We start from the raw sequence: 13587 nt of genomic DNA, 5'->3' as shown, positions 1-13587 counted from the left end.
GAAGCACTTTTGTAGATTATAATTTGTCACAAATAGGCTACCAACTGAACACATCGATCAAATGTAAGTAGGAAAAATATACATATTTTTCTTATCTGAAAGATGAAGGTTCTAAAGACCTTGTAAATTAATCTGAAAGAGAACTGAATTAATATTTTCAATTCCTGCAGATGGATATTGTACTTGATACATGAAAATTTCAGCCAAAATGTTTCATTAATCTGCCTTTACATACAGTGGGAATATAGGAGGAAGAGGGAGATAGGAATATTCGTAAATGCAGAAAGTATGTGAGAAAAAGAAAGAAGTAGGTTCAAAGAAATAGATACAAAATAGGGAGAAGGACGAGGTAGGATAATAGAGAGAATGAAAGATGAAGAGACAGAGAGAGAGAGAAATAAAAAAGAAGAAAGAGAGAGAGAGAGAGAGAGATAGAAAGGAAATTGAATAAATTCAAACCTTAGCTGAACGTTTTGGGACAGCTAGTTACCTTTGCATTTCTGATTAGGATTTACATTCGAGCGACATGGATTGTGCTTTTCAAACTGGTACACCAGAGGATTGGAAAATAGTACGTCTGTCGCGGTTTTTGTGCGATAGATATATATTTGTTTGTATTATAAGCCATTCCATTTGACAAGATGATACCACGCATCTACTTTCTCGGTCTATAAAACCAACCGAAGCTACTCCCTGATACAGTTTGCAAGTTCCATTTGTGACTTGCATGTACAATATTGTTTACGGAGGACGTTTCCTGGGGCACAGCAGAGTAAGCTGATCTCCAATAGCAACAAGAGCGAAGATTTCAAAGAGACTTCCTCCGGCAAAGGAGAAGGTGGACGAATTGGATCAAGACAAATTCGATTGAACAAAAAGCGATTGGCCACCGGTGCAGGACCCGGCCTCTGCGATGCTCCATTGAGTTAGAGCCGGAAGAAGGATTCGAGAGGAAACATCAATTTAAGGGAAAAAGTTACTTTGGATTCGACTCCATTGGGGAAAGAAAGCTGGAGAGAGATGCTGAAGAAATTGAACGGAAATGATCTGTTTCTGTCATATTTTACTTTCGCGCGCTCTCTATATTAACCTTTATCTGTTGCATACCTGTAGCGTACCGGTCTTGTAATAGGTGGTGATATGTGTAGCAAGGTTTGCTTTGTTGCGCAAACCTTGCAACACAGGGCTGTGGCAAGGTTAGCTCCCAAGATTAGCTAATTGTAGAAACTTCATTGTGTCCACGATGAAAGTTAAGTTCCTCTGTACCAAAAAGGCACAGAAAGAGCATCTTGAGTTAATTTTCTGTTTTCCTAATAGTTTATCTTTTATATATCAATTAAGTGTTCACTTAGGAAAGTCTTTCTACGCATTCCTGAATGATTCGATTGATTTGGTATATTTTACTTAGCTTTTCCGTCACTTTGGCTTATCGCAAGAAGGAGGATGAGTGATGATATGATGAAACTGATGAAGAAAGAACATCCATACCAAGGCCTGGAATCGAACCCGGAATCTCTGGTATCATAGCACACTGTGCTATCCACTCCGCCACGATTTTTTAAGTTCGGTTCTTCGTCTGATGAAGACCCTGATATAGTATTCAAACGCTACGTGTACAGTGTGTTACTATACAATAAAGACTGCCTTGATCAGAATCTTAGTCTCTTTTTCTGAATTTGTGTTTAACCTTTTGTTTGCCAGTTGCACGTGTATCTTGCATTCAGCAGCTTAGGGGTTGATATGGAGTAATACTATGCCCCTCAGTTCACTTCAGTTCATCCCTTACTTGCTTGTTTAGCGACCAGGTGTTCATTTTGGTAAAGCTTGGCTTCTTCCTTGATTTGTGTTTTCAGCAGTTAGGTGCTTGCAGTAGAGAGATTTCACACCGAAGCGACATGTGTCGCGTGCCTCGGTGGACTTTCATAAATAGAATGTAAATTTGCGCAACCTGACATGCCGCTACGGTGTGCAACGTCGACGTCGGTTGGTTGGTCTTGTGGTGTCACATGCTACTTCGATGGATATTGGCTCATTGATTGATTCGGATTATTTTACCTCGCATGTTTGCCGCATTTTGCTAATCGCCAAGAGGATGAGTGATGATATGATGAAATTGATGAAGGGATACAGGTCGGGATTTGATCCCAATACTCCTGTCGTCGTAGTGCGCTGTGCTAACAACTCCTCCACGTAGCGGCTCTGAACATGTTTGTTCCTTCAGTAGCTTCTGGGTGACCACTTGAACGAGTTTATATCTCCTCTACCACTCAATCAAGCCCGAGAAGACCATTGTTATTTCTAAAATTAAGTTTCTCCACGATACACACTTCAGATTGTCTCTGCCCTCTCCTGCCCATAAGTATCACTCGATTATGAAGTGATACAATACCATCACGCACCGGGGAAACCTCGCCCAGCACATCATCGCTTGAAATAATTTAAGAAACTTGTCTCGCCATGCGATGCACCCTCCCTCTCCCCCCCCCCCTTCGTTTCCTGCCATGTTATTTAGAATCCGCCTCTGCCAAGCTTTTAAAAGACCTGCAACTGAGACTGGTGGGGAGGGAACAAGTGCTAATCTCAAATAGAGATTAATGTCTCGGTTTTCGCGTGTTCTCAGTGTTTCTCGTCTTGATTAAGTGAGTCCCGTCGAGGTTTGGTGCATAAGGGGGGGGGGGGGGGGCAAGATCGAGCGAAGATTCCAGCGCGGGAAGTTGAGAGGGGAGGCGTATAAATTAAGAGAGTGAACTGCTCAAGACTTGGCCTTTAATTCCGGGCAGTAATTTCAAGCGGAGTCTCATCCATAATGTATATTCACACGTTACTCGCTTGCCTTCGCTGTGGGCAAAATTTTCTCCATAAATTGCTGCTTCTGTTGTTAACATCGCTGGAATCTGCTGGCTGGTGAGGATTTACTTAGTTTCGTTACCTCTTTGACTATTTTCACTCGTTACGTATTCTAGGTTTCTTTAACGTGGGCATGGTTACTTGTATTTAGCACTGGTATCATAGCTAACTGTCCTGTGCAACTGTCCTTTTCTTCACATAGGTTCCAACGCTGCAATCACACTTGCTTTCACTGTGAGTTTGTCCACAAGATATTCTTTGTTTGTATTATGTATTATTTAGTTCCAGTGCTTCTGTTGTATATGGTTACACTATTCATTTGTCTATGAGACATAATGGATTATTTTGTTCAATCCAATCGCTGATATTGTATCTGTTGACAATATTTGCTTTTCTACGATGTATCTAGAACTTTCTTTCAGTCCAAGTACTGCTGTTGTATCTGCTTACAGTATTGGTTTATTTTCAGGACTTTTAAGGATTATTTTTCAGTTCCAGCATTGATATTGAGTATGTTTACATTCAAGGATTCTTTTCGTCAATCCAAGACCCGATATTTTATGTGACTACAGTATTTATTTATCTGGAAAATGCACTTCTGTCCGGCGATGATATTGCATGTACGAGTATTTGGAGTATTTTTTGTCTACGCAATATCAAGATTGTTTACTTCAGTCCAAAAGCTCACAGTGTATCTGCTTACATTATTTGTCTATAAGATATCAAATAACTTCGATCCAAGATCTGATAAAACACTGGTATGAATTTTTATACTTTTTTCTTGCTTCTTTGATGAAAATAGGTGTGCTTTATTAATTTGAGGTCGCTGAATCCAAATCTGTGATTACTTTTCGATGCTAGCTCTGGTTTTTAAGAAATGAATGAAAAAATAATTCAGTATTACTATAATATACTATATGTACAACTATACATAGTGATTAAAATACAGACCAACTAAATGCAGAAATATTTCCTTGTAAGTGATACGTGAAACAAATTTACATGAAATTTCTTCAAAAGTTGTGTTGGAGTAATGTATGAGGTTTTAAACTAAGTTAAATCACTTGAATCCTGCGGCGTTTTGCACTTCTATTGTGAGGTACGGTAGAATCTCTCATCAAACATCTGCCATCATGGCCTCATTCTACCTCTGTTCCATAACTTAATGTCTTGGTGGAACCGCTCTCCCTGTTCTTCACTCAGTCTCCTGGGAAGCAAGTAATATGACTGTGAAGAAAGTGAATCTTAAAACTCATTCTACATACATCTCAACTTCCTAAATGCCTGCAACATCTCTGCCACAATTCCTTGATAGTTCTCTGCTTTCACGTTGCCAAGGAAGTTCTTAGCCACATTGATAAAAGCAACCCAGGCTGACTTTTCATCTTCAGTCATGTGTCCAATGAAGCAGTATCTTCCATGAGAGTCCGGATCTTTGGTCCTTCAAAGACACCTGCCTTCAGTTTGGCTTATCTTTTATTTGGATAATTTGACCTTAAATACTGAAAAGTGTTACCATCATCTGGAAGGGATATCACGAACTGCTTCATCAGTCCGAGCTTGATGTTCAAGGGTGGTAGAAGTACATTTTCCTTAGGAAGGAGAGAAAGTCGCAAAACATTTTTCTCTCCTGGCGCCAGCTGTGTTCGTGTTGGCCATACTGTAGTGTTCCAGTGATTGTACTTGTCTCGACTATTCCACTCGCAAAGAAAACAGGGGTATTTTGTATACCCTGATTGCATTCCAAGTAGTATACCCAATACTTTCAAGTCTCCACAAACAGTCCACATATGTTCACTGTACTTGATTCTTTCCAACAACAATTTCAAATTGTCATAAGTTTCTCTTAAAACAACCAAGTCGGCGATGGGTGTGGAATGAATGTCATTCCAGTTGTGCAAAAGGACAGCTTTTAGACTTCGTATAGAACTGTCTACAAACAATCTGCAGTCTGAAGAATTGTATTGTACAGCAATAGCAGCGACCAAACCACTTACATCGCAACAATAAACAAGGTGTCGACTGGTAGAAAAGTGTCTGTGTCTGTACCAAGCGAAAGTAGTCTTGTGAGCAAGCAAATGTTTTTCTTTTGAGAAGTGAACCCAGCAGTTCTGCCCCAATTTTAGGTAGGTCAATGTCCCTCAGTAGATCATTTAGTTCATTCTTGGTGAACAGTTCAGGTGACTGTGATGACTCTGCACAACAGAAATTTTCATCACGTTTATTTGGAACCGACACATCAGAATCAGAGGACACAGTTTCCAGTGTGTCAGTACGAGAAGCAATTGGTACATCATCACTATGGGGCACTGGCAAAACCACTGAATTTACACTGGGATATATTATAGATGACATTTTTTCCTATTTACACCACTTACATTACACAAACAGAAGCAACAATCACTTACGTGATCACAAGGCTCCATCCAGAACATTAGCACACAATAACGCAAACTTTTCCGATTCACTTGCATCCACTGAGTCATGTTCACATTGCATGTACTGCAAATGTAATGTGGTGCCCACCATTTGTCCTCGTTCCCCAGTTTAGCACCAAAATAGGCATAGCAGGTTCTCTTGTAGAAACTTGTAACGTTTCTTCTTAGTGGTGTTGGGGTATATTTATCACAAGCGTAAGAAAATAAATGTGGATCATCTTCGCATTTGCGGTTCGACGTCATCGCAAAGCGTTGCAATACCACTGTCGTCACGTCACACACTTCAAATAAACGTCCTAACCGCAGAACAGCTCGCACTCGATTCAATACACTCCAATGTCAACAATGACGTCTAGCTTACAGCGCCGTCACTAGATAATGCCATTGCCATGAATTAAATTTCAAGGTCATTCGCATAGCCTGGGACAAAACACGGGACGAAACTTTTACATAGAACAGAAAGGAAGGCATCACATTCGCCGCAACAATGTACATATTGAGCAATAACATAACAAAACATTGCATTGCATTAATGAAAAATATGAAATGTTACTCCTTTAACTTACATTTCTTTATTTTGTAATATCAATATAATTGACGTATTGAAACATTTCAAACATACGTATCTTATTAAGAGAAGGTAGTAATGCTGTAATGTACACTTCAGATGTATTAGGAATACTTTGAAAATTGGCTATTTTCTAAAAATGGGAGCTAATATTAAAAAAAAAGTTGCTTTCCTTGTTCACTCACCATGAGGAGTAAGAAAAATATCATATCGTTAGAGAAGCTAAATGATTGCATACCAGTGTATTATAATACACTGATATATGATAATATACTAATACTGCTGACAGTATTAGTTTGTTGACAAGATATCAATCATCATCCTTCAGTACAAGCGCTTGTAGAATATCATCAATTGTTTTCTTCAGCCAATTGCTCCTGTTATATCTGGTTATTGTACTAGTTTGTATTTTTTTGTTCATTAAAATTATTATAGCTGCATCAGAAAAACAGATCATTTGCAACCGTCGTTTGAGTTTGTTGATAAGATATATTTTGACTAATTCTAATTACTTGTCCCATGGTTCTGGCAAGAATGAGAAACAACCACTCAACCCATTCAGTACACGGGGTGGCCCAACGTTACTCTTACCTATACTTACATTATGCAGGGTGTTTCCGTGCGCTAGATTCAAAGTGCCAGGGTGGAGAGACTGATCCAAGTACAGCAGTCAGCTCACGACAAGATCCCCAAACGAGGGGCGACGGGGTGTGGGGATAAAGGTTCATTTGCAGATTTTAGGGATAGCAGAGAGTCTTCCGCTGCGGTCTAGTGATTTTTTGGAAGTGCGTAGGAGTTCATTTGCGTGAATCAGACAGAGCGTGTGTCTCCGGCAACAGGTTGCTTTTTCTTTTCAGTGTCCAGAATACTGTTGTATTGTATATCCTGTACATTCTTTAGACTGTATTTCAAATAATTTTAAAAAAAATATACTGAAACAACTTTGGGGTTACCAGATGACAAACGTGAAAAAATAGGACATTTTTAGATTGCAAAAAGTTAACTTTCGACGAAGATGCACTTCGAACACACGTTTTGTGCTTAGTGATGTTTTGGTGAGCTTATAGGTCACAAACCCCTGTAAACCAATTTTACACCGTTTACGTATAACTAAAAATAGACCTCTGAATATTTTAATATTTATTCACTATGCCCGTAATATTATACGGTTGTGAAACTTGGTCTCTTACTTTAAAAGAATAACATAAATTGACATATTGCTTCGGAGTTGTTTCTTCCAGGCCTTAAATCAGGAAACCGTTGTTGTAAGTCGTCACTAGAAACACACCTGCGTTTCGGCATGGTTCAGATCGCTGATCGGCAGAACTTCACTTCTCCACTATACCATGTAACAACTAAGAGTACAGCAGTCAAAATGTACTGTTTATTTCTGAATTCTGTCATAAAACTCAAATCATTGTAAGCCGCGGCGTATCGCATATTCTTACACTGAGAAAAAAGTTTGGTTGGCTGCAACAAATCCTAGTTACAGCAACCAAATCCCTTGTTTGTTATACGCGAGCAAAACGTGAAGGTTCAGAGTACAAAATTATTTGATTGACTTAAATTTGTTCATCCAACCAAATCTTCAGTTTGTTGTATCTAATTGGATGTAGTTCTCTGAGCAAAATGTTTGGTACCATCAACCACATCAATTTGTTGGCAGTAAAGGATCTTTTGTTGGAATTATGATTATTAAAAAGTATGAAATCCCCGGGGGGACAGGGGGGAATTTCCCCCACCAACAATTTTGTCCTAAAAGAATCCAGTTGGTAAAGAAATTGGTTGGCTTCTTTAAAAATGAAGGATTTATTTATGTATGTATTATAAATACCTGATTAAATATATATCAGGTATATATAATATAAATATATAATGTAAGTACCTGACTATAGTATAGATGCATATACTTAGGTATATATTACATATAAAAAAAATGCGGTATTTGTAAAGAAGCAAACAAATTCCTTTACCAACTGGATTTTTGTAGGACAAAATTGTTGTGGTGGGGGGAATTGTCCCCCTGTTTAAAAGGATTTCACACTCTATTTTTTTAATATATACTATTGTGAAATTCATTTGTTATATATATATTTTTTACATAATATGTATACCACTCTCACACACACACACATGTATGCATTGGTGTAACTTGGCGGGGCAAGGGGGGGGTGCTTGCCCTCCTAAAAGTTTCAGGTTTGTTAACATTTACAAGTTAAGGATACTTTTATCATCAACCTAAGACCTGATAAGGTAAGTAATAAATAATACGATATATTTATAATTATGCAAATATAACAATTATTTAGCAAATAATCCTGGACACTATTTTTATGGGATGAAGAACTTTTCGACTCTGGCCCCCAAAAGTTAAGCCTCAAGTTCATACAAGTCCCAAGTTACGCTCATGCATGTATGATGTATGGGTCTAAATTAAGTTATCCTCCCTCCCTTACAAGTCTTTATTTCCATCCTTGGAAAGATATTCCCTGGTATTATATGCAGATGCGAAGGGGGCATGGAAGTATATATTTCTTTTCCATATTTGAAAGTGGAGATGATCAGAACCGTGCTATAGCCCCCTTTGCACATCCCTACACCCACTGATGTGAGGCCAGATGAGTGCCACAGCTACTTCTACTAGGACAGACGAAAAATTTCCTCTCTTTTTTTTATCCGAAAGAAACAGATATGATCATCAGAACGAGGTATCTTGTATGGTAGTTGGACGTCCTACAAACTGAATCATCATGTTACCACAGGTTACCATGGATGTAAAAAATCGACACTAATGCTATGCACTTAGCGAAAAAAGGGGAACTATATTTTGAGGTACTGTCTTGTATATGTTGCAATGACACATTGCGGGCCTGTGGCACAGTGGTAGCGTCGTCACCTTGTAATCAAGGGGTCCCAGGTTCATTACCCGGTGGAGGCACATAGTAGTTCGGATCCCACTTTGAACTGTAGGTCCAGTACCGATTAGCCAGTCTGTGCATAAAGTGGACTTAAAACAACAAATCAATCAATCAATGACACATTGCAATCTCACTATAATTTTTTGCATCATGTTTTATGGCATATTTCACTCTAGCTACAAAATGTATGTGGTCTACTCAATTTCTGTGCAGTGACATTGAAAAAAAAATACCACCTTAACGTAATAATAAACACTTCAGTATGAGGAATTTAAAAAAACAATTAAGAATGGCTAGGGTATAGTGCAGCAGCATCAAATACCAAATCAGCTGGTTGTGAAAAACATGGCAAAGTGACTTCAGTTCAGAGACCTATTTCATCTTGCACTCATATACACATCCACACACAAACAAACTGGTGTCTCGAATAATGAACAAAATCTGTTCCAGGATGTTCATTGAGCAGAACACTGTTTCTCACAGGTCACTATACTCTGTTCCGGGAATCTCAGGAGTGAGCAAATAAAAACAAGTCTCTGCACAAATGGTGACTTGAGAGGGCTCCACCAATGTGACAGGCAATGGAATTGCATGGTTGGGGATAGTGACTTCAGTTGCCAGCCTTTGCAGCAGCGTGTACTGCTTTTTTTTCCACCTGTTCACTTTGTCACCTTCTCTGCCGATATACACTGTCTAGCCCAAAAGATTCCCAGGAGCGAGTACATAGCAATAATTTTAATCTATTCCCAAGCCAGGTCAAAAAAAAATCTCTGAACATTGCAAAAGAAAAAAAAATAATGCTGGGAATATCAAAATACCTTCAATGCTAGGATTGTTTAATTTAGAAGTTATAGAAAATATTGTACACACAATAGTTATAAAAAGTACACACATAACAGTATATATGCAAGTACAAATATCTAATTCATTATTATTTCAGCATTTCATGTTTTGATCGGTCTCTTTTTTAGTGTATTTACAACAATCGTTTTTAACGAATTATATAGCCTGGTCGCTGCTAGTAGATGAAATAGAGTACCCCACATGCTTCTCATGCAAGATAATGACCTACATCTGCTGATGGGTTAATCATGTGTGATTATATTTATGCACAGTTTGCAATGTGGGACATTTTCCATCTCGTGCTGATGTTTGTTATGTAGGATGTTTGTTACGCGAGGCACCAGTTTATTTTTAACACATAGAAAAATATTCAATGAATTTAAAAGAAAATGGAAATTTAAGAAAACAAATTATGATACTCTTTTAATGGTACAAGTCCAGTGCACAAGTACACAAAATTTACTACTGAGGACATTTTCATTAATGTTACAGTAGTTGTACAAAATTACTTTAGAAAATAACTGAACTATAATTAAATTACATTGATACATATATGAAATTAAGAAACATAGTGGAGTTTCAAAAGCTACTTTTCACTGATATATATTTCTTGCCAGTACCTGAAATGTGAACATTACTTGGAGAATATTGACATACACTGTCATAAACAAAGATATACCACTCGTTAGTATGCTCTACTTCATATGCAAATACATGAGAATTCAAACCAATTGTTTTCATTAATGTTACAACAAAATGTACACTTTTATTGTCATCTCCCAAAATATATTGTATCTTACCAAATAGTGGTTCATCTGATTCAAAAGAAATGAGCAAAACATCCCCTACTTTGTAATCTATCCCTCTTACATTTACTGACAAGCATGAATAAACTTGTTCCTTTAAATTAACTGGTACTCTATGACTGAAATGATTGAAATTCGGAATGTCTTTAACATTAATACTGTCTCCAGGTCCGTAAACAACTTCTATTTGTAATCCTTTTCTACTAAGAGTTCTAAAACAGAATTGCAATTGATGTTTCAAGGCTAATGTATAGGCTATATTTCGCCTTGAGGCAACAACATGTGCATAACTTTTCAGTGTTCTATGTTTGCCTTCAAAACGCATGCACCAAATATTTATCAAGGGCCCAATTCTATTCATTATTTGTGGATAATGGGTAAGAAAATGGTGCTTTGGCTTGAGATTCTCCTTGAACAATTCTTTGTACAGAAAATTATGCTCAGCTATTAGTGCCTCCAACAATATGCAAATGCTACTTTGGTAAGTTCGAGATGTTACAGTTTCTGCAAGTACAACATATAAACACCAAAAATCATTATCCGAAGGCACAAGATCACCTATCAACAGACCAAAATAACGCACAAAACAAAGCATTTCAGAAGCTGAGTACATAATTTGACCCTTCTTCAGATGTTCCATCGTAATCTTTGGTGGTATATTACTTGTTTCAGATAAGCCGTAATCAAAGAATTTTAGCCTATCATTAAGAGTTTCTAATGTACAGTACTTATTTTCAATTATTTTTTTTACTATTCTAGCCATATCATACCTACAAATCCCTTCAAGAATGTCATGCATGATATCCACAGCAGCATTCTTTGTGACATGAAAACCAGGAAGTGCATTCCATGCATTCTTCTTTAATTCCTGTATCGGTATAATTGTTTACTAAAACATAAGCTTCATAATTCTGTTCATTTCTCATCAACTCTGCTTTTTCGGTTTCAAGTTGCTGTATCAAATTCTTGTGCGCTTTGCAGAATCTACAGGGAAAATTTCCTGAGAAGTTCTCAATGAACCCAAAAATAGAATTCATGCCAAGATTATCTCCTAGTATCAAACTTACCTTAAAATGCAACTGCTTTTCTAATCCATTGTGATTAACTGTTAACCCATGAATTTCCAATGACACAAGCTCTTTTTTTAGCTCCTTGCCAAAAGTACTCCTATCTGCACTGTGAAACAGCAAAGCCAAGAAAATATTTTCTAATGTTGACAAATACTCTGCAGATAATCCACCCACTATATAATACACTGCGCCTAACTTATTTTTACCAGCGTGACCGCTCAATGGGTTATCTACTTCAAAATCATCAAAATATAAAAACAATGGAATTTCATATTCATATTGTTTCTCCCTCTGTCTCCAGAATTGACCTTGTATGTAATGTGTTATAGGTTCCTCGCAATCTGAGAGGGTATACATATTTTTAAATATATCGTCTAAGACCCCTGGTAATTCCAAAAAGATTTTTAACACTTTACTCATGGAAATGAACTGTCCATAGTGATGCTCAATATCCAAAACTACTTGGCCACATTTTCTTTTGTAACAGATAGATTCACCGATTTTAAAATGGCTAGGTTTAATGAGAAATTTTGATTCTGTAAAATATTTGAACCTGAGATGTTCTGTATGTAATTTATCAAAAGGATCCATCACAGATTGCAATAAACATCTCATATCTTCCGTTGTCTCATTTGATTTATCAACCAGAAGAGGCTCAATTTTACAAGTCAGAAAGTCAAGTAACCCGTAGCGTAAAAAATCTGTACAATATTCTATTGTTTCCTGAACTTGGTTTCTTGTGTAGCTGGAATTACTGTATAGTTTAGCAATAAACGATACAGCAGAAGCATGCAATGAATTTACAAACCTGTTAATAGGTACAGACTTCAGTGAATTTACATTGGTGCTTGTACTTTTAGGACCACTGTTAGCTGCAGGAAATTCTTGACACACTGTCCCAGATATCTGTGGCATAGTATAAGTAACTGCAACATTATTTCTACAATGTTTAGTTTCTAGATGTCTCCGAAACGTGTATGCATTTTGGAAACTTCTTTGACAAGTTCCTTGAGCACAATGATAGGCAGTCAAATAAGTGCCAGAATGCTTGTAACTTATGTGCCAAAGAAGCAATTTAGGAGTACCCAAAGTTTTTTTGCACCTATAGCAAGTAAACATATTGATGTGCAAGAATATTACATGGAAGAATCAACTATAATGCACTTACACATATTTACACTACATTTTACACTATCACTACATATTACACTTTCATTACATATTACACTTTCATTACATAGTACACAACATATTGAATACTTTTATTTGTTAAGATCAAAATTAGTTTCTCTTTCTCAGCAAACTGCACCTTCACTGAATGCACTGGAGAGCACTGAGTGCTTCAAACACTCTTGGAATTTTTTAATCCCATTTTGTTGTTATGTGATAGATTGCCAGCTGAATAAGTAACCAGATATGTTCTGATTCTGAAGGATATGATGCATTGAGAACATGAAAAGCCTTAAAACATATATCCAAGCTCTTCAAAATTGAAGTCATCTTGTACAATGTGCTGTCAATATTTACATAACAACTCTGAATTTCAGTCACTGATGGCCCAACTACAATAATGTAAGGCTGCACTGTGAGGCCTATATTCTGCATTTTTTGCACCTTGTTGTATTTCAGTCTGTTAATGTCTCCAGGAATCTAATACAGAAAGAAAAAATACAATAAATACACATAGCCGGTTGGTTGGTCAGTTCAATCAGAATTACAAAATTCTATGACCCTCAAACATGTTGAAATAAATATAAAGAAAACATTCAAGACTTACATGTAAGGAAATATTTGCTGCAGAATGTATTTTCAAGATAACATTCTGTAACATAGAGACAGTGGTTCAAATCCCACTTTACACTGTAGGTCCAGTTCAAAATAAACCATATGGAATTTGCATTTTTTTAGCATTTATTTAATCCAAACTGTTATCAATTTACACATATTGTATATACAGTGGGATGCATAAGTATTCCTTGGCAAATCACCCATGACTATTTCCATTGATTTTTCTCTTGCATCCGACGTGTTTTTAAGGACTGGCTGTGAATGTATGCTGGTGTAGAAGTTGTTAGCAGCTCGTTTGGTATTTTGTTT

General features: G+C 37.1%; 1 protein-coding gene across 1 annotated transcript in view; it reads right to left on the bottom strand.

Moving 5' to 3' along the window:
* The window catches only part of LOC145988003 (uncharacterized), a 174700-nt gene that overhangs the window by 156844 nt on the left and 4269 nt on the right, over nt 1–13587 (bottom strand). Inside the window, exon 4 of the mRNA XM_083122841.1 lies at nt 13018–13140. Coding sequence (XP_082978967.1) covers nt 13018–13140 — 123 coding nt within the window. The remainder of the gene's footprint in view (nt 1–13017; nt 13141–13587) is intronic.

This window comes from Lepisma saccharinum, chromosome 5, assembly GCF_977018435.1.
Source record: "Lepisma saccharinum chromosome 5, izLepSacc3.1, whole genome shotgun sequence".
Lineage (NCBI taxonomy): Eukaryota > Metazoa > Arthropoda > Insecta > Zygentoma > Lepismatidae > Lepisma > Lepisma saccharinum.
The sequence above is the reverse complement of the archived record's forward strand: the minus strand, read 5'-3'. Positions and strand labels throughout refer to the sequence as shown.